A 25,001-nucleotide genomic window follows, 5' to 3' on the forward strand; every position below is an offset into this window, starting at 1 on the left:
GATTGTAGGTGCTTTGATTTCCTTTAACAAATCTATCTGCATTTTGGACTTTTTGTCTGATCTGATCTGTGGTACTTACTTTAGCTTAAAGTTTATCTATTTTGATTTCTCAAAAATTCCAGTTAACTTAGATAACTGTGACATCTTTGTTTGTATGACTTCCTGCCTGTTTTGAACTTTGAATCCTATGGCTCTGTAGTATGTACTGTCCATCTTTCTGAGTCCTTTCATCAGCTTGATTTACCTCCATCTTTAGGTTTATTGTGGCATCTCCAATGCATGAAAGTAAGGATAACAAGTTTTGTCAACAAAATAGTTGGTCAAATCAAGCAGTTTTTAGTGATTCATTTGGAGTTTGTGTATGTTTTCCCTTAATCTCAATAATTAATTTTCTTTTCTTCTTCTTCTTTTTTTTTTTTTTAAATCCTTGCCATTCACCTGGATTTGGTTCCAAGGCAGAAAAGGGGTAAGAGCTAGGCAATTGAAGTTAAGTGACTTGCCCAGGGTCACACAGCTAGGAAGTATTAGAGACCAGATTTGAACTCAAGTTTTTGAATTTTAATTTAATTTTCAAAAAGGACAGATTTAAACTCCTAACAGAATTTGAAGTTAAATTTGATTTTCAGTAACATACTGGCCTTTTTTTGTTTCTGTTACAAACATATATAGTTAAATAAAACACTTTTCTACATTGGCCCTGTCTTTAAAAAAATGTTTTCATTATGCCCCTCTAAAGAGCATCATCATTAGTTATCCAAAATCATGGTTGGTCTTTATGCTGATCAGAATTTTTAATTCTTTCAAAGTTATTTGCCTGAACTATGTTGTTATGATTTTAAACATTCTTTTGGTTCTGTTCACTTTACTCTGCATCATTTCATACACATCTTTTCAGGTCTTTCTAAAGCTGTCTCCATCATTTCTTACAGCACAATAGTATTCTATCACATATACTACAACTCAGCCATTCCCAATTTATAGGGATATCTCTGATTGTCATTCTTTGCCACTTGACAAAGGGGCTATAAATATTTTTGTACATCTTTAGAGTTTGTTTTATTTAGGACTTATACCTTCCTTAATCTACCTTCCTTTTAATTTTTTCTTTTTCCTTTTTCTCCTATTTCCCCAATGAGTGAGATGTGTTTTTGTGTCTGTGTTGTGAAGATGGAATTAGCTCTCCCTTATTTATTCTTTAGTCTTTAGTCACCAGGAATATGTATACCACACCCCACTTAGAATTAAGTGGTGAGGGGGAGGTCTAAAACTCACATGTGCTAATGAGTGACAAATCAAAAACAACTGACTGCCCCCCGGGGAAGTCAAAAGCAAGGTTAAAGCTGCCATTTGTCCATGTTAAATTGGAGGGTGGATGCAGGAAGTGACTCAATGAACTATCTTTTAAATATGATGGTAACTTCCTGTGAGGAGGATTTTGCCCTTTGAACGTGGCCTTGGAGGACCTCTGGTTGAAGACCTCAGACTGCTTCCCTTTGGATTGTCACGTGGTGAGTGAAAGGCTGACTCTCTTTCTTTGGCTTTTCTGGAGACATTAGTCTCCAAAGAGGCCTCTTGTGTCTTGGAAGAGGCCTCCTTGCTGGAAGCCTTGTTTAATTAACCTCTGTACACCCTTTGCTGGGGCCTCTGAAGCCTTGCCTGGTTCAGACCTTCAGACCAGGCCAGAGTAACTCTCTTTCTCTCTCTCAATTTCCCTACTTTCACTCTTCCTATTTGTAAATAAACTACCATAAAAGTCATCCTGACTTGGGTCTTTAATTTGGAGTTGCATAATCAATTCCTGGCTACCAAAATTCTTAAATATTCAATCCAACCATAATTTTCCCCCTTACAGTGTGTATGTGCATTCTTCTCTCCTTTGACTCAATTCAGATGAGAGTGAAGTTGAAATGTCAGTTCTTCTCACCCCCTGACCCCTTTCTTGTTTGGATAGAACATTATTCAAAATTATTAAGATAATTTCACCCCGCCCCCCCCCCCCACTTCACTCCCCAGTGTATTTTTCTTTCTTTTTATTTTTCTCTTAAGATCATCAAGACATAATAAAACCATTCACAAATTTCCTGCCTAATTACATTGCCTCTATGACTCCTGGTGATGATAGGGTTCATAGGGGACACCTGTATCATCTCTCCATATTTAATGATCACCAATTTGTCCTTGTTTAGCCCTTTATATTAAGTGTAGACTCTGTGTACTTCTGGAGGGAAGATCTGGCGTGTTCCCTTTGTTGCTTTTTGGGAGATATTAAATGGTTTATTATTCTAGAATCACAGGGACAGCTCAAGCTGGGGACCTGCAGCCTTTCAGTGTTCCAAAGTGGTCTGATCCAGAATAAAGTCTAATTGTTGCCCCCCCCCCCCCCCCCCCAAGTCTCAGCTTTACAAGTTTCTGACCTGGCTTTGAGTTATTCTAGACTGTGAAGCCAGTCACTCAGCCAACCAGGAAGCTCTGTTGATTTAAAATGACAGACCTTCTGGTTCACATTTCTCCTCCCCTACTTATTCCTCTGCAGGTTTAGAGTGGGCTAGGAGCTGGGTTTGAGTCTCTGCTCTTTTTCTGGGATCTGAGCCTCACTGCTGAACTGTTCCTCTCCTATCCCAGCTGCCCCCCAATTCTAATTTTTATAGAGTTATTTTCTTCAGTATTTTTTGTGACTTTTACTAAGCTATTAAATCTCTTTTCATAATTTTCTTGCATTGCTTTTATTTAATTTACCATTTTTCTACTACTCTTATTTGATTTTTAAAATAAATTTTTTGCTCTTTTAAAAAATCTTGTTTTAGCTCTCCTAATAATTCTTGTTGGGTTGTATCCAATTTGCATTTTTTTCTTTGAGGATTTACTTGTAAATGTTTTCAAGTTATTAGCTTCTTCTTAATTTGTCTTAAGCATCATTGTCACCATAGTAACTTTTTATGGTCAGGTTCTTTTTTTGTTGTGTTGCTTGCTTATTTTTCCAGTCTATGTCTTTCTTGACTTTAGGTTTAGTGATAGAGTTGGATTCTGCTCACTTCTGGAAGAAGGGGAAACAACTAGCTTGAGCATCTGTCTTTTATATCTTTCTGCTCTTCTCACAGATCATTAGGTGCTTGTAAGTTTTTGGTGTTTTCAGTGTAGTATGATATGAAAAGAGGTCTGGTCATTACCCTCTTGGTCTATGCTCTGACTTTACGCAATATGCCCTCATGACTTCTATAACTCAAAATTGGGTAATAAGCAACAGTACTGCCAAATGACACCCAATCCTGTGTTCAGAATTAGCATAGTAGTCCCCTGGGATCTCTTTTTGACCAAGTGTTCTGTTCTCTTACAATCCCTGGTTATTGCCACAGCTTTAACAGCCCAAGGCCAGTACTACTTCTGCTCTATCCATGTCCATAGACTTTTATGTCTTCCCAAGTTGCCCTGGGCTGGAGAAATGACTCACTGTGACTTTTTCTTTGTTTCCCTGCTCAGAATTTAGTTTAGTATGTGTTTTTTTAAAAGTTGTTGTAGAGGGAGTAGTTGGGAAGAGTTCTGAAAAAAAATGCTGGCCTCACTCTACCATCTTACCACCCATCCTCACTCTGCAGGGTTCTTGATTATACAATTTTCTGCTGATCCATATCCTACCTCTTTCCCTGTTTCCTTTAAAAACTTCCTCTCTGAGCCCATCCCCTTGTACTCCTGAAAGTTCTAGTTGTTGGCAGGAGTTCTCTAATGTAATGCTTTCACTCTGGAGGCAGGATGCCTTTTCATGTGCCAAATTCCTATAGACAAGAACCAGCATGTTGTCTTTATTTTCCTTTCACCGAATATCTATCTTCACCCATAGGAACATTTATCAGTAGAACTCCCTCTCATCATCAAAACAAGATCTCTGTCTTCTCCCTTTCTTTTCATTTCTTTTCCAATCTTCATCACCTATTCCCTCACATGCTCTTCTCTTCCCAAGAGACCACAGGGATCACCTTTCTTTTATTGCTAGCCATGTGACAGAAACATCACATATTTACTTCTATCATCCCCTCTCCCTTCTGTGCCCTTTTTCTCCTTTATTGTATACATTTGACAAAAAGTATTGATTCACTGGGTGTTGAATGGTTCCATCAGTTCCATCCCTAGGCTTACCTTTCCACCAATACTTCCACCTAACTTTCACCTTCCCCACTATTTCCTGGTGTTTGTTTAGAAAGAAGTCTCTTTTTGTTCTCCCAGCTGTCACTGTTGGCTATTGCTATCTTTGCCTGCTGTATTCATTCAATTTTCCTTTAGGACAGCTTCAGTCACTTAATGAGCTATGTGACCCTGGGTAAGTCAGTTAACCTCCATTTGCCTCAGTTTTCTCATCTGTAAAATGGGGCACCTAACTCCCAGTGTTGTTGCGAGGATCAAATGAAATAATAATTGTAAAACACTTAGAAACAGGGCCAGGCACATGGTAAGTATTTTGTAAATGTTAGTTATTCTCATATTTCTGATATCTCGAGAATTAGAGAAGATAATCTCTGTCAGCCTGGTTTTCTTTTTAAAGTATGTTTTGAACAGCTCTGTTATTTGTTGAACATCTATCTTTTTTTTTTTAATAGTTATATTCAGATTTGCAGAATAGATAATCTTTTGCAGCATTTGGAGCTTTACTGCTTGTTTTGAATATACTCTTCTATTTCTTTCTGTATTTTATGATAGCTGCTGAACAATCTTGTCAGTCTTTCCTTTTTATTTGAATATGTTTCTCTTGGCCACTTGAAAATTTGTTTCTTAATTGAATTGTTAAATTTAATCTTGTGTGTCTTGAAGTTTGCCACCTTGGTTTCTTTCTGGAGGTGATGTATGCATTCTTTCATTTGGAAATTACTTGTCTGGGTTCTGGGCAGTTTTTAAAAATAATTTCTTGCAATGTAGTATTCGTTTTTTAAAATTTGTTTTCTCAACCTCTAATCCTTAGATTGTCTCTGTGCAGCCTGGCTTTGATATCAGTATGTTTTGCTTTTTTTTTTCTTTAAAAACAAACAAACAAACAATAAACCTTACCTTCTGTCTTAGAATTGATACAAAGTATCTGTTCCAAGGCAAAAGAGTGAGAAGTTCTGGGCAATTGTAGTTAAGTGACCTGGCCAGGGTCGCAAGTGTTATATTTAAAGGAGGTCACTAGTATCTATTTGAGATAGTAGAAAATGATGTACAGAGAGGATAAGATGTAACTTCTCCTTTATAACAGTTGCCCAGGCAGGATCCTTCAGGTCAAAATGGTTTATCCCTTCAGGACCCACCTGGGGTTAATTGATATTATTAAATTGGGCTCTTCAGCTGGGATAATGTTGGTATTCTGACTGCGTTGGTTCCCTTCCCAATAAAGCTTTGGAAACTGATTTAGGAAGATACTTTAAACTTTATATATATATATATATATATATATATATATATATATATATGTATTTGATAAGAAGGATAAGGGTAAAGGATTGAGGTATTAGGAGACCCTACTTAAATTGCTACTAATGAAACTCTAACTGTTGGCAAAGAAGAATCAAATGATAGCTTCCTCTGGTCTGGCTTGGCCAGGGCTAAACCAGAGTAGATAAACTGCTGGGAAATCTTCAGCTTCTTCTTCTGTAGATCGTAAGCCTTAACAGTTGAGCTATATCCACCCTTCCACCCTCTTCTTCGTCTCCTGCCCACTTCCCTGATCCCTCCCGGGCCCTGGGAAGCCTAGATAGCTAGATGATGAAACTCCTAATATCTAGGGCAGTAGACACCGAGGTGGTGGTCAAGTACGGGTTGATAATGGTATATGAAAGACAGGAAGAGCTTGCANTATATATATATATATATATATATATATATATATATATATATATATATGTATTTGATAAGAAGGATAAGGGTAAAGGATTGAGGTATTAGGAGACCCTACTTAAATTGCTACTAATGAAACTCTAACTGTTGGCAAAGAAGAATCAAATGATAGCTTCCTCTGGTCTGGCTTGGCCAGGGCTAAACCAGAGTAGATAAACTGCTGGGAAATCTTCAGCTTCTTCTTCTGTAGATCGTAAGCCTTAACAGTTGAGCTATATCCACCCTTCCACCCTCTTCTTCGTCTCCTGCCCACTTCCCTGATCCCTCCCGGGCCCTGGGAAGCCTAGATAGCTAGATGATGAAACTCCTAATATCTAGGGCAGTAGACACCGAGGTGGTGGTCAAGTACGGGTTGATAATGGTATATGAAAGACAGGAAGAGCTTGCAGAGTAGTGTTTGCAACTCTCTCACTCCAAGACCAGGATCCACACTGATCTCTAGCCTCAGGATAGGTAAAAGACCCAGAACTTCTCCCAGGGTTCTCAACTGCCCCTCCTGCCTCTCACATGCCTCTCTGGGAACATTCTATCCAACTGACTTATCTGTCAATCATTGAATGAACTTCAAGCTCCCAGAGATTCATTATAACACAAGCTAGAAGTTGTTTGAGGACATATTTGAACCCAGAAACTTCTGCCTCAGGACCTGGCTTGCTATCTACTGAGCCACATTTTCTTTAGCCATTATTACCTTTTGCTTCTCTTCTTTGTATTTGAATTTCCAATGATTTGCCTGTTCTTGATGAGATTTGCCATTGCCGATTAGAATTTTTCTATTCTGTCAGTTATTTCTGCTGCAGAGGCCACAAATTTTGTTCTTATAATTTTTACTTCTCTTTTAAACCACTCAGAAATAACATATTTTGGTTATATGTTTTCCCTACATTCTACAGCAGGGGTTGGCAACCTTTTTGGCTGTGAGAGCCATAAACACCACATTTTTTAAAATGTAATTTCGTGGGGCAGCTGGGTAGTTCAGTGGATTGAGAGTCAGGCCTAGAGAAGGGAGGTTCTAGGTTCAAATCCAAGCTCAGACACTTCCCAGCTGTTTGACCCTGGGCAAGTCACTTGACTCCCATTGTCCACCCTTACCACTCTTCCACCGAGGAGCCAATACACAAAAGTTAAGGGTTTAAAAAAAAATTAAAAAAAAATGTAATTTCGTGAGAGACGTACAGTGTGCGCTCCTGTAACAGCACCTGAAAAAAAATTGACTTTATGGCTCCTGCAGAAAGAGCCATATCTGGCCCTCAAAAGAGCCAGATATGGCTTGAGAGCCATACATTGCCGACCCCTGTTCTACAGGGTCCTCTGTCTCTTCAAGTGTTGTCATTTTTCATAGAGAGATTCTTATTCTTTCTATTCTACCTATTGTATAGAGGAAATATATTTATTCATTGAGGTCTGAACTCTTTTACTAGGTCTGGAGGCCTGTTTCTTCTGTTAATATTTTCCTTCTTGATTTATCCACATGGCTAAGGTCTTTGAATTTTCTTCTTCCTGAGATCTTTGGTAATTTCAGTCTTTCCCCTCCTTATTTTCCCTTATTGCTCACTTTCTATCTCCTCTCTTTCTTTCTGATGATCTCCTGGGAGGTAGATCTCAAAATGTCTCAGCTTCTTCTCTCACCGGGCAATTTAGTTCATGAGCCTAAATCTTTGCCTCAAGTGACTTTTGTGGGGACAGAACTGGTTTCACCTAGGTTCTTTCCTTTAGGCTTAGTGGATTTTTGCATTGCTTTCCATATTTGGTGCCCTATTTTGTTACTACCCCTGTTCCTTAGTTCTTAAGCCTAACAGTTTATACTGCTATTGTTGCAGCCAGGAATATTTTCTGTCATTTGGAGTTTGAAACAGAAAGATTTAAAGGAGTACTACTGTTGGGGTGTGGAGTTGAACTCTTTGACAAACTGGGACATCAGTTAGATCACAGATCACCACACTGTTAAAACTTTGTTAGATACTGCCTTTTTCTCTAATTTTTACGTGTGTATTTTTGCCCATCTCTGTCCATCCTGATTGTGACTGTCTTGTGGAGAAGGGCAATATTTTATGTTTTTTTTTGAAAGTCTATTAGAGTCTTGATAATTATTTGTTGATTGACCTAAAACTCTAGTTAAGTTTCAGTCAGCCCCATGGACTCTGGAAGTATTTTTGGTAGGAATTATGTGATACAGCTAAAATATTGTTTTAAGAGTTATTTGTATGTGAATTTAACATTTATGTATTGGAATATTCAATGAAATGTTGAATGAAAATTGATATTAGTTTATTTTCTGTCCCTAGTATAAAGAAGAATCAAGTCCATCATGAATCCCAGAGGAAATGGTTGAAAATTTCATTTTTGGGATCATCTGGTCTACTTGCCAGTCTTTTATTGTGGAGCTTTTTGAATGGTGATGATGGTGTTACTGAAGTTCTGGCTCATCATAATGAAATTCTACAGAACAGGTTTATTGAGGTGATTTGTTCAGAGGATTATGACAGTCACAAAAGATTTGAAGGTACTGGTTCCCTGCATAGATGTTACTTGTTTCCCATCACAGATAGCATAAAGGGGATTATATCGGCTCAACAATATGCACAAGATCTTGAAGAGCAGTGTAGGTTAGTTAGATCATGACTCTGAGTTCGGTGTTTATATGTAACTTAAGATTTAGTTATTTTTATCTTAGAAAACTTGCAGTTATAAACTTCATATCATTAATTTAACATTTTAAATATATAAACATAGTTTATACCAAATATTACTTTAACTTTTCAGCATAAAATATTCTGATCATCCACATGTGATTAAGCTGATTACAAAAGTAGAGTTCACATTATGGTAACCAGTAATGGGAAAATTTTACATTTTTTATATGCTTGGGAAGAATAATGTGTAGATGTTAGATAATTCATTTCATATTTTATGATAGATCTTCTCTTATCTTCAATGCCTCCCTGTCTTCTGGATTCTTCACTGCTCTCTTCAAACTTGTTCAGACCTTCTTATTCTTAAAAAGCCTTCACTTGATTTGAAAATATCTACTAGCCATTTTCTCATGCCTCTTCTCTTTCTTGTTGATATTTTTCTTGAAACATTGTTTACATTTGATGCTTCTCCTTCCTTTCTTCTCCATTTCTATTATATGTTATATGTTATATGTGTTACTCTAAACCTAATTTCTGCCATACTACTTTCTGGTTTTCGCTGAAGTTATTGTCAAATAATGACATTAGCTTGTAAACAACACAGAAATGTAGTCAGAAAAACCACTCTTTAATCAGGAACTAGGGAAAAGGTCCAATATTGGCTACCACACAGACCCCAGTGGTAAATTCCACACAGGGCCTGCATCCTGGGGGACTCTGGTGGGAACCGTATCCCTGGGAGAAGGCACACTGCTAAATGCCAGCTCCAATGCCAACTCTGCCCTGGGAGAGAACACCTTGCTAAGTGCCAACCCCCTAGAGAAATGGAACCGGGAGGGGGGGGTCTCTTTATACCTTCTGGGGAATTAGGTACCACACGTCTGCACAGACAAATTTCAAATGGGCTGTGGGCTGCTAAGAGTTCCGTAGCGAGTCCTAGGGATATCAACTAGAAGTCAGCTGTAACAAATCAAAGGCAAGGATCAAACTCAGGAGCTGGGCTCCTGAGAGGGGACTTTAACATAACCAGGGAAGGAGAGGATTTGAGCATATGAGCAGGATCTGCAGAGGAGACGCAGATGCAGAGAAAAGATTCTACTGAGCTTCCTGGTGCGATCCTGAATCATCTGAGTCATCTGTCTATAAGAATTAGGTTTGGGATCCTTCTGGATCCAGAACCTTTTCCTGGGCCCTGTCCTGCTTAATTGTTAAAGCTTACTACCTCTATTACCATCAAAAGGGGGATTTGGGGTTAGTGTAGGTTTATCTATATTAGGGACTGGGTCTTTAGACAGTTAAGGATCAGAGTAGCTCAATTTCTGTGAAGACTCTCAGTCATGAGACATATAGATTTGGGAGGAGGTTTGGTTAGTTGTTATTAGTTTAGGATTATCCAAATTCCCTTTCTACCTTCCCTTTTTATAATAAACCAAAACATCCCTGTTATATATTGATCTGTGTTTGTTACCTCTGCCTGGACTGGATCTGTTAGCCTGTCACCTCATAGTCAACCTACTGACACTGGTCCTGTTGGCCTTCTCAAAACAGTTTAATCTTCTGATACTGTCCTTAATTAAGCATCTAATCCTATCCCCCAAGCCCACTGCCATTACAGGTTGATGTTTTCTTTGTTTTATTCATTTTTCCAGCTTTAATTCCTGTATTGGCATTTTGTGTCAGGTCTAGTTTCTGTCCCCTGCTGTACTTTTTTGGTTTGAAGTGGTTGAATCAATGTTGTTTTGCCCTGGGTCCCTTTGATTCCTCTGCTGACCCCTTCCCTCTAGAGTTAGACCCTTCTGTGTCTTTGGGATTCATAATGTTGGATCTTTAGGATCTTTACGTATGTGGTGTCCCAGGACACAGTCCTTGGAGACCTCACTCCAATTGGCAATATTCCTTAGGGCTTCCAAGCTCTCTATTCTTTGGATTTCTGATCTCCCTGGATTATTTTCAGGGGGGCCTTTACTGTTGCTGTCTACAGCCACAGAACCTTTTAGATTGCATTTATATTTTGCCTACAGCTGGTCTTCCTGGCTTGTTTGTCTGTGATGACACTGACTTTGCTGGTAGCCCAATTTCTAATTTTGCCCATGATTTTTGACTGACATTTTGAGTAGTTCTGGGATGGAAAAAGTCACTTAGTTTGTTACTGGAGTTTTTGATTATTATTCAATTTCATTTGAAATTCAGGTTTTTTTGGGAATAGAGATATGAAAACTTGGTGGTCCATTTTTATTCAAGAAGCCATCTTGACTGTTAATCCCTATGATCTCTTAAATTGTGAATCTAGGGGCCTTTTCTCAAACTTTACCCCTCTTTACTCATCTTCAGTCTTTGACACTGTCAATCACCATCTCCTCCTGAATAGTCTTTCAAAATTTTTGTTTCTTGATGTTAATAGTTGTTAGCTTCCACTTGTCTAATTCTAATTCTTAAGAAATTATTTTCTTCAGTGAGGTTTTACACCTCTTTTTTTCCATTTGCCAATTCTACTTTTTAGGAAGTTCTTTTCTTCAGAGAATTGTGTACATCTTTTTCCATTTAGCCAGTTTTGCTTTTTAAAAAGTTTTTTTTTTCATTGGATTTTTGTACCTCTTTTACAATTTGAAAATCATGTGATTATGTTTATAAATGCTAAAAAAAAGTTGCTGATAAAACATAACTCATCTTTCTGTTAAAAACCCTAAAAAGCATAAGAATTTGAAAGAATCTCACTGAATGGGAAGACATAGGTGGATTATGGATATTGGAAAGAGTACCTCCATTGTTGTGATCAATCAATTTATTAAGCCACTCTTATTTTCCAAGCACTGCAGTAGGTACTAGAGATACAAGAATAAAGAATGAATTGTTCCTCACTTGAAAGGAACCTACATTATTAATGTTTGAGATAATAAGTAATTAAAAATATATGTAATCATAAATATAAAGCTAATAGATACAAATATATACAAAGTAGTTAAATATAAGATGGTTTGGGAGGCAGGGGACTAGCAGGTAGAGGAGGAGAATCAGGAAAAACTTCATATAAAAGATGATGCTGGACAATACAGTGACCAAGAAAATCCTCATGATGGAAAATGCCAGCTGCCTCCAAAGTAAGAATTGATGGAGTCTGAATGCAGACTGAGACTTGCTATATTTCACTGTATTTCTTCCCTTTGCTTTTTTTATTCAAGTTCTCTTTCACAAAATAACTAATATGGAAAGATATTTCATAGTACTACACATGTAAAATCTGTGTCAGATTGCTTACCATCTCAGGGAGAAGGGAGGAAAGAGAAGGAGAGGATAAAATTTTGGCTCAAAATTTAAAGAAGTTTGAAAGTCGTCTTTTTTCATGTAATTGAGGAAAAAAATAAAATACTTTAAAAAAGATGATAAGAGTTGAATCTTAAGTAAAAAGAGGGACTTTCTGAGGTGTATACAAGTAGGGCGCCTTCTAGTTATTTAATGGCAAGTTTTGAAGAATAGAGAGCAGACCAATTAGACTGGAGAAATATTCCCTGAGATTAGAAAGTTAAGTGGTAGACAGGTAATGTAGGACTTAAACATCTAAACAAAAGTGTTTATATTTTATTCTAGAGACAATATATAGCCACTGGAGTTCATATAGGGGATACCAGATCATTGAAATATCTAAATATTCATAAGAATTATTTGTATATAGAATAAGAAAAAGATTGTTGTGGGGCAAAGTTATTTATTTTTAAACCCTCACCTTCCACATGAAAATGAATACCATGTGGTAGAAGAGTGGTAAGGGTTAGGCAATGGGATTAAATGACTTGCACAGGGTAAAATAGCTAGGAAGTGTTGGAGGCCAAATTTAAAACCAAGACTTCCTATTTCCAGGCTTGGCTCTCTATTTATTGAACCACCTCACCTCTCCTAAAGTTGTTCATGGAAGGGGGAGTTCCACATAAGAAAAATAGTTGGAAGAAAACCCTAAAGAGGTAGAAATACATATGGCTTATATTTTTGAAAAATAAGAAGATGAATTTTGTTAGAATTGTGAGTCATTGTAAGAAATATTTAGAGCAAAAGTTGTATATGCAAAATATACAAAAAGAAAATGAAACCAAAGAAAGCATTGGTTGTTTAGGATTACATAAGGTTTTATTGAAACAAAATGTATTATGTGAGAACATAATAACTTTGTTTTACACAATTTTTTACATAGTAGTTGATAATCTAATGTTTTTTGGTAGTATTTCTAATAAGACAACTACTAACAGCCTTCTCTAATACTTTATCATGGCAGGAGTTGACCCTGCATTTTCTTAGACTGTGCCCATGACACATAAGCTATTAGGGTTCTACTGAGCTAGAAGGATTTCGAGTATTGATGTGCTTATAAATTGTTTGTATATGTTGGTTAGGGCTCAACCTTATCTTAAGAGTGGCTAGTTACCACTTCTAGCAAATGAATTTTTTTTGTTCAAGTCATAGAGACTCTACTATGTAATGCTTATTATTATTCTCATGAATTGAAAAATTCTCCACACTGATGAAATAACAAATAAGTGAAATAGTTTAATAGCAATGCTTGAGGAATATAGTTTCAATATTTTCCATTAAAGTGAAATGCCATGCTTTGAACTTATATTAACTTTGTAATAGATTTCATTATTTCCAGTCTTTCCCTTCTTCAGTCATCCCACCACACAGCTGACAAAATTTTTTTAAAGCACACTTTCCTATCCAAAAAAATCTTCAGTGATTCCTTCTAAGATAAGGTACAAATATTATAGCCTATGTCATATTTTTTTTTCTGGCTAAACTGGTCTAATAACCTGGTCCCAAACTCAATAATCCTCCTTGCATCTTTGATTTGCACAAACCACATTCTTTGCTTGTGATATGTACCTTCTTTCTCTTTACTTTTCAGTATATTCTGGATTCAATATATTCTTCAAGACTTAGCTCAGGCTTCCTTCATGAAGCCTTTCTTGACTCCCTTTTGTTGGTAGTACCTTCTTTCTTCTCATAATATCATATACTTACTTTTTTGTGTGCTTGTTGTATCTTCCTAGTAGAATATAAGCTACTGGAAAGCAAGTATTGTTTTCATTTTTGTTTTTGTAACCACAACATGCTATTGAGGCAGCATGGTGTAGTAGAGACCTGGCCTTGGGACCAGTTCTACCTCTGACATGTAATGACTATATGACTCTGGACAAGTCACTTAACCTTAGTGCTCCAAGATATTCTCCAAATAAGCTGCAGAGCAATTGCTAAAATGTGTTGGGAAAGAGAGTTTCCATACTGAGAGGGTCCCCAAACCAATTACATCCTATGTCCTGTTTAAAAAAAAAAATCCTAACTTTTAGAACAATGCCTTGTTCATAACAGATGCTTAATTTGTTGAATTGAGTTAACACATCTAGAAAAAAAGCTATTTATTCTTGCCTGGCCTAATTTTTTTCCTCTCACCCACTTTCATCTCCTCCCATTTAGCTTCTTACCACACCTCTCAACTGAAAACTGCTTTCCCCAAAGTTACCAGTGATCTCTTAATTTCAAATCTGGTGGCCTTTTGACCACTCTGCAATATTTTTACATTCAGTACTTTTTCTTGCTGAATACTCTGTGCTACCTTTTTTTTTTTTTTGCATATGTGTGACATTTCGAGGTTCTTCACAAAGATGAAAATTGAATCTTTGTGAGAGCTGATAATTTTGCCAAAAGACAGAAAAGAAGAAAGTCCAGGATAAATCCTTAAAGTACATCCGCAATTAGGGGACTGAACATACCTCTTCATCTCAGGCTATTTGCTGGATTATCATCTATGTTCAGTCTCTTAATTGTGGATGTACTTTAAGGATTTATCCTGGACTTTCTTCTTTTCTGTCTTTTGGCAAAATTTTCAGCTCTCACAAGATTCAATTTTCATCCCTATATAGATTGTAAAGTTTATATATCCAACTCTCATTTTTCTCCTTAGCTTTATAGTTTCAAGTCGGGGAGACCTCTCAAATCCAACGAGTCTAAAGCAGAATTCATGATCTTTTCCCTAAAATTTACTTCACTGCTCATATTTCTTATTTGTATTGGGAGTACTACTATCCTTTCTAGTCATGAAAGTTCAAAACCTGTGAATTATCCTTGACCCTTCTTTTTTTAGTTAAAAAAAGTATAAACAACAAACAACAAAAAAATTTTCATGTTCAGGATTACATATGAAGTTGCTAATATATTTTAAGTATAGCTTGATTTTCATTTTAAGTGTATAATAAATTAATCATAATTATTTTCAAAGCTATCCTGCTGGTCTGTTTCCATTGACTTTCTTGTTTTTTTATGTGCATTTAAAAATGGTTCCATGATCCCTTTTCATATTTTTTTCATTTTGATAATCTCCCTAACCTGTCTACTCTACCTTATTCTACTCCTCTTCCTCCACCTCCCAACCCAATTAAAATAAAAATGAAATCCTTGTATCAAATATGCATAATCAAGGAAGATAATTCTCCATATTCACCATGTCTGAAAATGTTTGCTGAATTCTATATCTTGGGTTCATTACCTTTCTGTCACATACTTTTTCTATGATCTCTTATGGTATTGATCAGAAAGTTTTTAATCTTTCTTAGTTATTATTTGCTTTTAAAATATTTTTGTTATTTATACAAATTGTTCTCCAGGTTCATCTCACTTCATTCTATACCAGTTCATTCATGTCTTCACAATTTGTCTAAAAGCATCCCTTTTATTATTCTTTTTTGTACATTAGTTAGAATTAAGTTCATAAATTGTAATTTGTTCCATAATTTTCCAATTGATACATATACGATATATATATTATATATACATTTATTTATTTATTCTTTTTGTTTCTTTGCTAATATAAAAAGAGCTGCTATAAATAATTTTATAAATGTTGGTCCTTTTCTGCTTTCTTTGATCTTTTTGGATTATGGACCTAGTTGCCATATTAAATTGTTTAGTGACTTTATTTATGTAGTTCCAAATTGGTTTCCCCGAGTATCTATACCTATTCACAAAACCACCAGCCATGTCTTTTTACAGTATTTATAAATATTGTTAATTTTTTGTAGTATTTGCCACTCTGATAGGTCTGAGTTGGAACATCCTGATTGTTTCAATGGGTAATTTTCTGATTTGCTTTTTCCTATACAATCTCTTATTCTAATTTTATTTGATTGTTTAATGTATGCATGTTTTTAAAAAAACAAAATCCTTACCTTTCATCTTAGAATCAAATCTGTGTATTGGTTCTAAGGCAGAAGAACAGTAAGGGCTAGGCAGTGGGGGTTAAGTGACTTACCCAGGGTCACACAACTAGGAAGTATCTGAGACCAGATTTGAACCAATGACTTCCCATCTCTAGGCTTGGATTTCAATGCCCTTGGCCATCTAGCTGTCCCAAATCCATGCATATTTAAGGTTATGGGAGTTGAAGAACAGAAAAAATTGCTGAATTGGAGGAAACAATACGGTTCAGGTCTCCTTCATTTCTACTCCAATGAAGACTGGGAAAGAGTTCAAGTCATGATTAGGAAATAAAAGGAAAAATCATAGTTTGATTCATTTTTTCAGCCTGCATAGGCATAAAGAGATGGAGAGAGATTTTAAGCTTTTTCCAAGGGTCTAGGCAGGAAGGCTCTATGTGGATAAAACTGGGGTCTATTGTGTACATGTTTGCCGCCTAACTGATTCAAAATTAGATTGCTTTGGATACAATGAAAACTTGCAATGTCCTCTCCTTTCATTATTCATTCATTCATTCATCCATTCATTCATTTATTTATTTATTTATTTATTTATTTATTTATTTAACCCTTAACTTCTGTGTATTGGCTCCTAGGTGGAAGAGTGGTAAGGGTGGGCAATGGGGGTCAAGTGACTTGCCCAGGGTCACACAGTGTACAAGGGGAAACTAGATATTTAAGGTATGGTCACCAGGAATCAGGATCAACACATTCCAAATTAATAGACCCAAGTCAGGATGGTTTTTATGGAAGTTTATTTACAATTAGGAAGGTTGAAGGTAGGGAAATAGAGAGAAACTCTGGCCCGGACCAGAGGTCCAGACCGGATGAGGATTTAGAGGCCCCAGCAGAGGAGCATAGAGGTTACTCAAACAAGGCTATTAGCCACAAGGCCTTTTACAATTAGAGAGGCAAGAAAGGCCTCCTTGAGGGTAGAACCTCCAGAAATGCCAAGAGAGGAGAAAGGAAGTGAGCCTAACTTACACACCTGACAATTCAGAGGGAAGCCGTCTGAAGTCTCGCCAGAGATCCTTCAATACCAAGTTCAAAGCGCCAACTGCCTCCACAGGAAGTTATCATCATATTTGAAAGATAGCATCTTTCTTCACTTCCTGCGTCCACCTCCAATTTCCAGGGGACAAAAGGCAGCCTCAACACTGTTTTGGACTGCCCAAAGGGCAGTCCCTTGTTCTTGATTTGTTACTTATTATCACAGGTAGGTAACTAATCTTCCCCCCACCCCCCACCCCCACTAAGTTGGGTGAGGTGACATTATTTCTGATGGCTAGAGTCTAACAATGAATGAGGGTGAGCTAATTCTATTTACACAACAGCTGGGAAGTGTCTGAGGCCGGATTTTAACCTAGGCCCTCCAGTCTCTAGGCCTGACTCTCAATCCACTGAGCTACCCAGCTGCCCTGTCCTCTCCTTAGATCCTTGAAGAATATAACACTCAATACCCACATGAAACAACAGCAAGATTCTAGAGGAAAAAAAAAATTAGTGCCAAATAGTTCCAGCCTTCCCACAAGTGCACAAAGTTTAGTGCTTATGCCAAATCTCAATTCAGGAAGCAAGATTGGTAGAATGAATAAATAAAAAAAATTCCCACGATATTGTGTTATTATAATGGAGACAAGGATATCTGAGACACAGATTCTAAAAACAGTGTATGATTCTAAAACATTTGTAAGCAAAACCTCAAAAACACCATCTTAGATATATGACAATTAGATTTTCTGTAAGAAATGAAAAAAAGAACTCAAAAAGTGCTGAATAATTTTATAAGTTAATTGAGAGCATATACTGTAAAAGAAATAAAAATTTTGGAGAAAAGGTTCAAAGGAAGAATTAATAGCTTAGGACAAGAGATTAAAAAACAAAAACAAAAACCAAAAATCTGGCCTAAACAACAGATCCCTTCAGTATTAGAACAGACTAAACAAAAGTAAATGACTATATCATACAACAAGAAATTTTAAAACCAAGTCAAAATATTGGGAAATAGAAGAAAATATAAAATTTCTCACTGACCTGGAAAAGATTAAGGGGAGATAATTCTGGAATCATTGGATTCCATGGAAACCATAACCAAAAGAAAAAAAACTTAGGGATCATATTTTATGAAATTACGAAGTTGCCTAGACCAATAAGGCAAATTTTGACCAATTTGACCAATAAGATAAAGCAAAAATGGGAACAATTCTTGGTCACCTTTTGAAATAAGTTCCAAAATTGAAAATTCCCAGGAGCATATTTTCTCTCTAGCCCTTTGCAGAGAGAATTTCCTGACCTCACTGAATAGGAGGAGAAAAGAGTACCACTCTTTTAATGGAAGAAGACACTTCGCTTTCCTAGGTCTTAGAGCAAATAATTTATTTCTTAGTCCAATGATGTTATTTGGACAAGAGTCCAATTCACCTAATGCTTTCATTAGGTGAAATTTTTTCCCTTCCCTTTTCTTTAGACTTAAATTACTTTTCTAAGATAATTTTATGGATGACTGAAAAAAGCTTTAGAGGAAAATATTATTTCTTAATATTTTAAATTTTCAACAAAATGTCTAATATTTCCACGTAGGTTTTGATCACATTAAAAGAAAAAAAAGAAAGAGAGGGAAAAAGGAATACACTAGAGAAAAAAGGGGAAGATGGGGGGGAACTTATTTCATGTAATTAGGGTGCACAAATAGAACATTATACAAATGAAGAAGATAGGATTGGGGAAGCTGGCAGCTCTAAGTAGAAAGTAAATAGTAAATGAACATTTATTAGCTGGCAATAATTATATGTTGAGCACTGCACTAAACTTTGGGAATATAAACATGGAGGATGGAGGGGTGAGGGGGAAAATAATCCTTGCTCTCAAAAAACTACTGAGAAGAGCTGGGTGGGGTCGCTGGTGGTGGGATGGTGTGGGGAAATGAAATGAAAACAAGCCAGAGTGCAAGTGAAATTGCAGAGGCTTGTTCTCTCTGGTGCTATCTGTTGATTTTTATTTTTATACCCTTTTTTCTTTATGATCTCATACAAGTTTTGATTTCCCCATACATTAAAAAATCACACATTAACTTTTGAAATATCATATGATTGGCATTTACTAATTATCCTACTGCAACTAAACAAAGAAGCAAGCTTGTCAAAAATTATTCATTATGGATATGGAATGGCTTAGTTGGAACTTCATTATTTTCAGCCATCCGTAAGGTACAAGAACATCATTTCCTAGCTAAGCATAATGGTTAATTATATTTTAACTAATTAAATCAAGCATATTCTTACTTTATGCTATTCAGACATATCATTAATCAAGAAGATAATTATGGTAGTTGGTTACATTAAAAAAGATACAATAATATCAGTTTTGTCCAAATATTGTTTCAATTATAGTCTTTCATTTTTTACTACTCTTCAAAGGTAAGTTTATTGTTCTTTCTGCTACAGGGTTAGAAAGAATGCAGTTCTGGAAGGGTAATTCTGTGCTAATTTGTCATTCTCCTGTTTTCCTTGTAACTCATTGTTTCCTTGATCTGTAGGAGTTTGGGAGCAAATCCAGGCCAGGTTCATTCTTGCTCAGGAATTTAGAAGCTTGCATTAATTCACTAACTGCTGATTTATTGTGGGGATGATTTTAGGGAAAGATTCTGTATTATAGGGGTTTATTTAGGGATAGTGAGTGGTCTGTGACTGTGGCTGTCCTTGCTATTAACCTGTATTGTTTTTCTGTGTCTCCCTGGGGTTGAGTAAAGATACTGATTTCAATAGTTTCAGTAAAAGGGAATGCTAGTGAGAAAAGAGTCACATAGGGGAAATTGAGTGAAAATATCTATCATTATGACACCTGCTGTGCTGGTGTCAATGCTGGTGACGTGCTGTGTGAAATGTCAGGGGTTTTGATGGCTTCCCACAAACTGCAAACAGGGGAAGACACAACACAAATGGGAAGTTGGAAAGATGAGTGGAGAGAGAAGATACTTGAACAGGACCATGGTAAAGTCAGAGAAGTTCCTAAAGAAGTGCAGCCAGGTGAGAAAAGAAGAGATGCCCAAGTGATACTCTTTCCTTAAAAAGAAGTTTGGAGATGATCTCATCAGCTTTGGTATTCCACCTCATTACTGCCTCTGATTGGAGGATGTGGCCATGAACTTAAAACTTCTTTTACTTGACTTGTTTTCAGTTTTCCCAGGGAATGTAAGCATTTTGAGGGTAGAGACAACTTTATTTTTTTGTCTTTGTATCCCTGTTATTTAGCATGGTATCTGTTAAATAGAGCTTGGTTAATAAATGCTTGTTGAACAAATAAAGATTCATCTATAATTTTGAAATCTTTCTTTTATTGTTGCTGAGAAATTTGGGAATATTATAATGGTACTTTTTCCCAAATATTTTTTCTTTCTGAATTTGAATAATTCAGTTCAATTTAGTAGACTTTTATTAAATGCCAATTATGTGCCAGGCATGGTGCTATATAAATAAGAAAAAGAAAGATAGTTCTTAAAAGAAAGCTGGAGGGGGAAAATGCAGAGACCCATTAGGGGTTACTCAGTTGTTCTGTGGATTTCAAACCAAGTAGAGCTGTCACTGGGAGAATAAACTGGAAAATCCTGATCTGAATGCTTTAGAAAGGAAAGCTTTTGAAAGAATTTCATGCTCTGTACTTCTGTCTTTCCATCAGAGGAGAAAGGAAGGCAGAGAGACTAGGGAAGGTGTTCAGTATCCAAAGTTGCTGATGAGATTTCAGGTGATCATTTTTAGCTTAGATGGGACTATTTTTTATAGTTCTTAAATTTGATCATGTTTTATATGATTTCTTCTTTTTGGAGTCCTATGAATTGTTTTCACTTGTTGAATGTCTAATCATGCAGGGAAATATTCTAAAATTACTTCTTCAAATATATTGCTAATTTTTTTTCCTTTTTGATGCTACCCAGTTTAGATAATAGCCAGTTTGGCCTAATGTTTGAGAATATATCTTTTCTGTCCCTTTATTCTCCTATATTGTCATTTAAAAATTTTATTATTTCCTAGGCCTATTATTTGGTTTTATTTTCAATATATGTTGATCTTTGCCCAAATATATTTATTTTGTTTCCACTGATGGGATATTTTCCAATGTGACTTTATATTTTTGTATTTGTAATATATATTTGTTCTTTCCCTAACTTTTTTTGGGGGTGGGATTAAAAAGGAGTTTAATTCTTTTATTGTGCTTTTTATCTATTTAATTTTATCTTTTTGTTGTTTTGTGAATTAGCTTGTAATCTTTAGTTTTAGTCCCTTGATTCTCATATACTGTAGCAGAATTTCTTTATTATGTCAGAATTTTTCCTTTGACTATTCATTATCTGTAGGATAAGCTCCTAGCACTACTAGAACAGAGAAGGTGGGAGGTAGAGTAGGATAGTATGTATTTATTCATTGCCTGTCTTGGTGAGATGGAAATTAAATTTTGATAATAGTTACTAGGGGTTGAAAACTTTTATCTATGGCTTAAGCAGATGGTGTTATTACTAAGACCTCCCTCTTGCTAAGGGAGCTTCACAGACATCTTTATGTTAATTTCCTAATCTTTTTTACTTGATAATAACTAGGGGAAAGCAATGACAGTCATTGTAGGGTTACCCAATAATTTCAACTGCTGTTGAATATAGTCTTTTTTTTTTTAAACCCTTAACTTCTGTGCATTGGCTCCTTGGTGGAAGAATGGTAAGGGTGGGCAATGGGGGTCAAGTGACTTGCCCAGGGTCACACAGCTGGGAAGTGTCTGAGGCCAGATTTGAACCTAGGACCTCCTGTCTCTAGGACTGACTCTCAATCCACTGAGCTACCCAGCTGCCCCTGATATAGTCTTGAGAAAAATTTATTTAAATGGCAGCAAGAAAGATTTATTAGATGTCAAGAAAGATTTTTTATAATTTTAAGTAGCATAGCAAGTTTTTAAAGGACCCTGGTAGTGTCTAAGGGCATGATAGTCTTTATTATCTGAGAATCATTTAGATGAAATATTTCCCAGAGTTAGGGGAAGGGCTAAATGACTTTAGATTATAAGTTCCTTTATAGAAGGAATTTATTTTATCTCCATACTATAAAATTCCATGGGTCCTAGAAAAATGCCATAAATCTTTCTTGATACTTTTGTGACACGTAATATACCCAGAGTAAATACTCGTTGCTTCATTCAGTCAGAAAATTATGAGATACTTTGTCTTATAGATTTGAAAATTTGTTTTTATTTTCTTTATTTTTGTTTTCTTCTCTAGGGTGTACACCTAGAAAATGTGGCAGAGGCATAACAGACATAGTAGTCACTAGAGAAGAAGCTGAACGACTCCGTCGGTAATTATATTTGTACATTTGAACAAGTTCTACTTGGTCCTGGGACAGAGAAGCCATGGGCTCAGTTGTTATATTTTGGACATAAAACTACTTCTGATCCCACCCCTCACTTCCCACCAGTTTCTAGAAATCCTTTTTTTCTACATTAACAAGCCTCTTTTTAGTTTTCTCTCAGTCAAGGCAAACTTAAAGAACATTGTCCTAGTTTAACATTATTATTATCAGAGTGAATGGGTTTTAAAAAATATTTTAATTTTTAAAAATTTAGTTTTTTTTCAATTGATACCTTTCGCTTCCTTCAGGGAAAAAAAAGAAAAACAAAACCTTTGTAAAAGATAGCACATCTATCTTCATTATGCATAGTGAAGCAAAACAAATTCCCACATTGGCCACATCCAAAAAATATATTTCTCAGTTCATTGCTTTTTTGTCAGAAAGTAGGTAGCTGATATTGTTTCAATCTGTGACAGTAGATCAAGACTGATATGCTACCATGCTCCATTCAGTATTGTTGGAGACTCAAGTAATTTTTCTTTCTGAGGTTTATAGATATTCTATAGGAGGTAACTGAATAATATTCTTAGTTTCTTCTTTCTTATGTTGGATATAGAAAATTGAACCTGATATCTCCTATCAGACCTTTTATTTTATTTCCTTCAGTCAGTAACCTATTTTCCAACTAGTCAGAATTATGATCATTATAATATACTGACCTCTAGGTCATTCTCTCTCCTTTCTCAAGGAGTTCAGCTTCTGGATCATCTTCCTCCATTTTCTAACTCTTGTTCTTTTACTAGGGCACTTTAACATTCACATAGATGTTCCCCTCTTGGGATATCTAGGTGGTGCAGTGGAGAGGGCACCAACCTGGAGTCAGGAAGACTCCTCTTCTTGAGTTCAAATCTGGCCTCAGACATTTATTAGTTGTGTGATCCTGGGCAAGTCACTTCATCCTGTTTGCCTCAGTTTCCTCATCTATATAATGAGCTAGAGAAGGAAAGAAATGGCAAACTACTCCAGTATCTTTGCCAAGAAAACCCCAAAAAGAGTCATGAAGAATCTTACATGGCTTAAAATGACTGCGACAACAAAAAGATGCTTTCTCAACCTTCCTAACTGTCCATTTCCTTAACCTTTTAAAGTCTCATGACCTGCTCCATTCCATCTCAGCCACATGTATGGATGGTTACACAATAGCTATATTGCCATAACCCCTATGTGTTCCATTTCTTTAATTAGAAACTGTCATTTTCTCTCTTTGTGATTTATCCTTTCTACACACCTGTTTGTTACTCTCGGTGAGATTTCTGTACCCTCTATTTTTCAGTTCTTTCAGACTTTACTTTCTTCCTTCTCCAACCTTCTCTTTCTTCCTTTCTTCTAGTCTAAAAAAGGGACACCTCCTTTTGCCAAAGCCAATCCCTCTATATGTGCACTTGATATCACCTTTCATCTTTCCTAGAAGTTATCCTCACTCATCACCCATACCCCCAGTCAACCTCTTTTCAACTGATTTCTTCCCTACTGCCTTCAAATATGTCCAAGTATTTCCATCCCCTCAAACTATTGTCCTACATCTCTCAAACTTGAAAAAGTTGTCTGTACTCACTGCCTTTTTTCCTCTTCCTCGCTCTTTAACTTCTTGCAAACTTGTTCATCACCCACCTAACACTCAATCCTCATTACTCAACTTAAATTGCTCTCTTTAAAGTAACTAGTGATGCCAAACATGATAGTCTTTACAGTAATCTTCCTTCTTGTACTTTCTGTACGGTTTGACCCTTTCTTCTTAGATTTCATTTCTTTTTTGCATTTTCATGGCATAATTCCTTCCTGGTTGTCCTCCTACTTGTCTAACCATTCCTTTTTAGTCTCCTTTGCTGGCTTATCATCTTCATCATGCCCTCTAATGAGGTTCTGTCCTGGACCTTCTTCCTTTTTACTCTCTTGGTAACATTATTAGCTTCCATAGGTTTAATATCTCTTTGTGTATAGCTCACACATATGTATAGCCAGCCTATCTCTGATCTGAAGTTCATTCTTGCATCACCATTTGCCTGTTGGACATTTTTGACTGGATGTTCTGAAGGAATCTTAAATTCAACATGCCTAATACTGAACTCATAATCTTTCCTCTCTTTCTGTTGAAAGCATAGATCCTGAGGTTCATAATCTAGCCATTATTCTGATATCCTTACTCTCCTTCGCCCCACATACCCAAGTTGCCAAGTCTTCATTTCTACATTCATATCATCTCTGTCCACTCCTCTCTCCATTGACTCAGCTACCACTCTAGTTCTGTCCCTTATCATGTCTCACTTATTTATTGCAAAAGCTTTCATTTTGGTTCCCTGTCTTAGTCTCTTGCTAATCTAGCCTCTTCTACATACTACTACCAAACAAATTTTCCTTAAGTGCAATTCCAACTATCTCTACTCAACCAACTCTTGTTGCCACAAGGATAAACTATTCTTTTCAACTTTAGAAAGCCTTACACAGTCTTTCTCTCATCTGTCTTTCTGGTCCCATTTGACATTACTTTCCCCTTCTCTTCCATGGACTCCTTCTTTGTTCCTCATATAAGACACTATCTGGTCTCTATGTCTTTGTACTGGATATCCTCTATGCTGGGCATGTACTTCCTGGTGGTATGTTTATCTCCACTTCATAGAGTCTCTCTTCCACTAAGATCTAGCTTAGAAACCATTTTATGTGAAGATAATCTTTCTCTATCCTTTCAATAGCTGATACTCTCCTTCCTAAAGTGCCTTCCTAAAGTGTTTACTTAGTTTATGTTTATATTTATTAACTATGTTTAATTGCTTCAGCAGGGTTCAACTCCTCATGACCCCATTTGGGTTTTTCTTGGCAATGATACTGGAATGGTTTGCCTTTTCCTTCTCTAGCTCATTTTATAGTTGTGGAAACTGAGGCAAATA

General features: G+C 36.3%; 1 protein-coding gene across 1 annotated transcript in view; it reads left to right on the top strand.

Moving 5' to 3' along the window:
* Window positions 1–25,001, top strand: part of OGFOD3 (2-oxoglutarate and iron dependent oxygenase domain containing 3) — a 69,651-nt gene that overhangs the window by 1,369 nt on the left and 43,281 nt on the right. The window contains exons 2-3 of the mRNA XM_044672766.1: window positions 8,145–8,362; window positions 21,987–22,062. Coding sequence (XP_044528701.1) covers window positions 8,145–8,362; window positions 21,987–22,062 — 294 coding nt within the window. The remainder of the gene's footprint in view (window positions 1–8,144; window positions 8,363–21,986; window positions 22,063–25,001) is intronic.

Source organism: Gracilinanus agilis, chromosome 4 (assembly GCF_016433145.1).
Source record: "Gracilinanus agilis isolate LMUSP501 chromosome 4, AgileGrace, whole genome shotgun sequence".
Lineage (NCBI taxonomy): Eukaryota > Metazoa > Chordata > Mammalia > Didelphimorphia > Didelphidae > Gracilinanus > Gracilinanus agilis.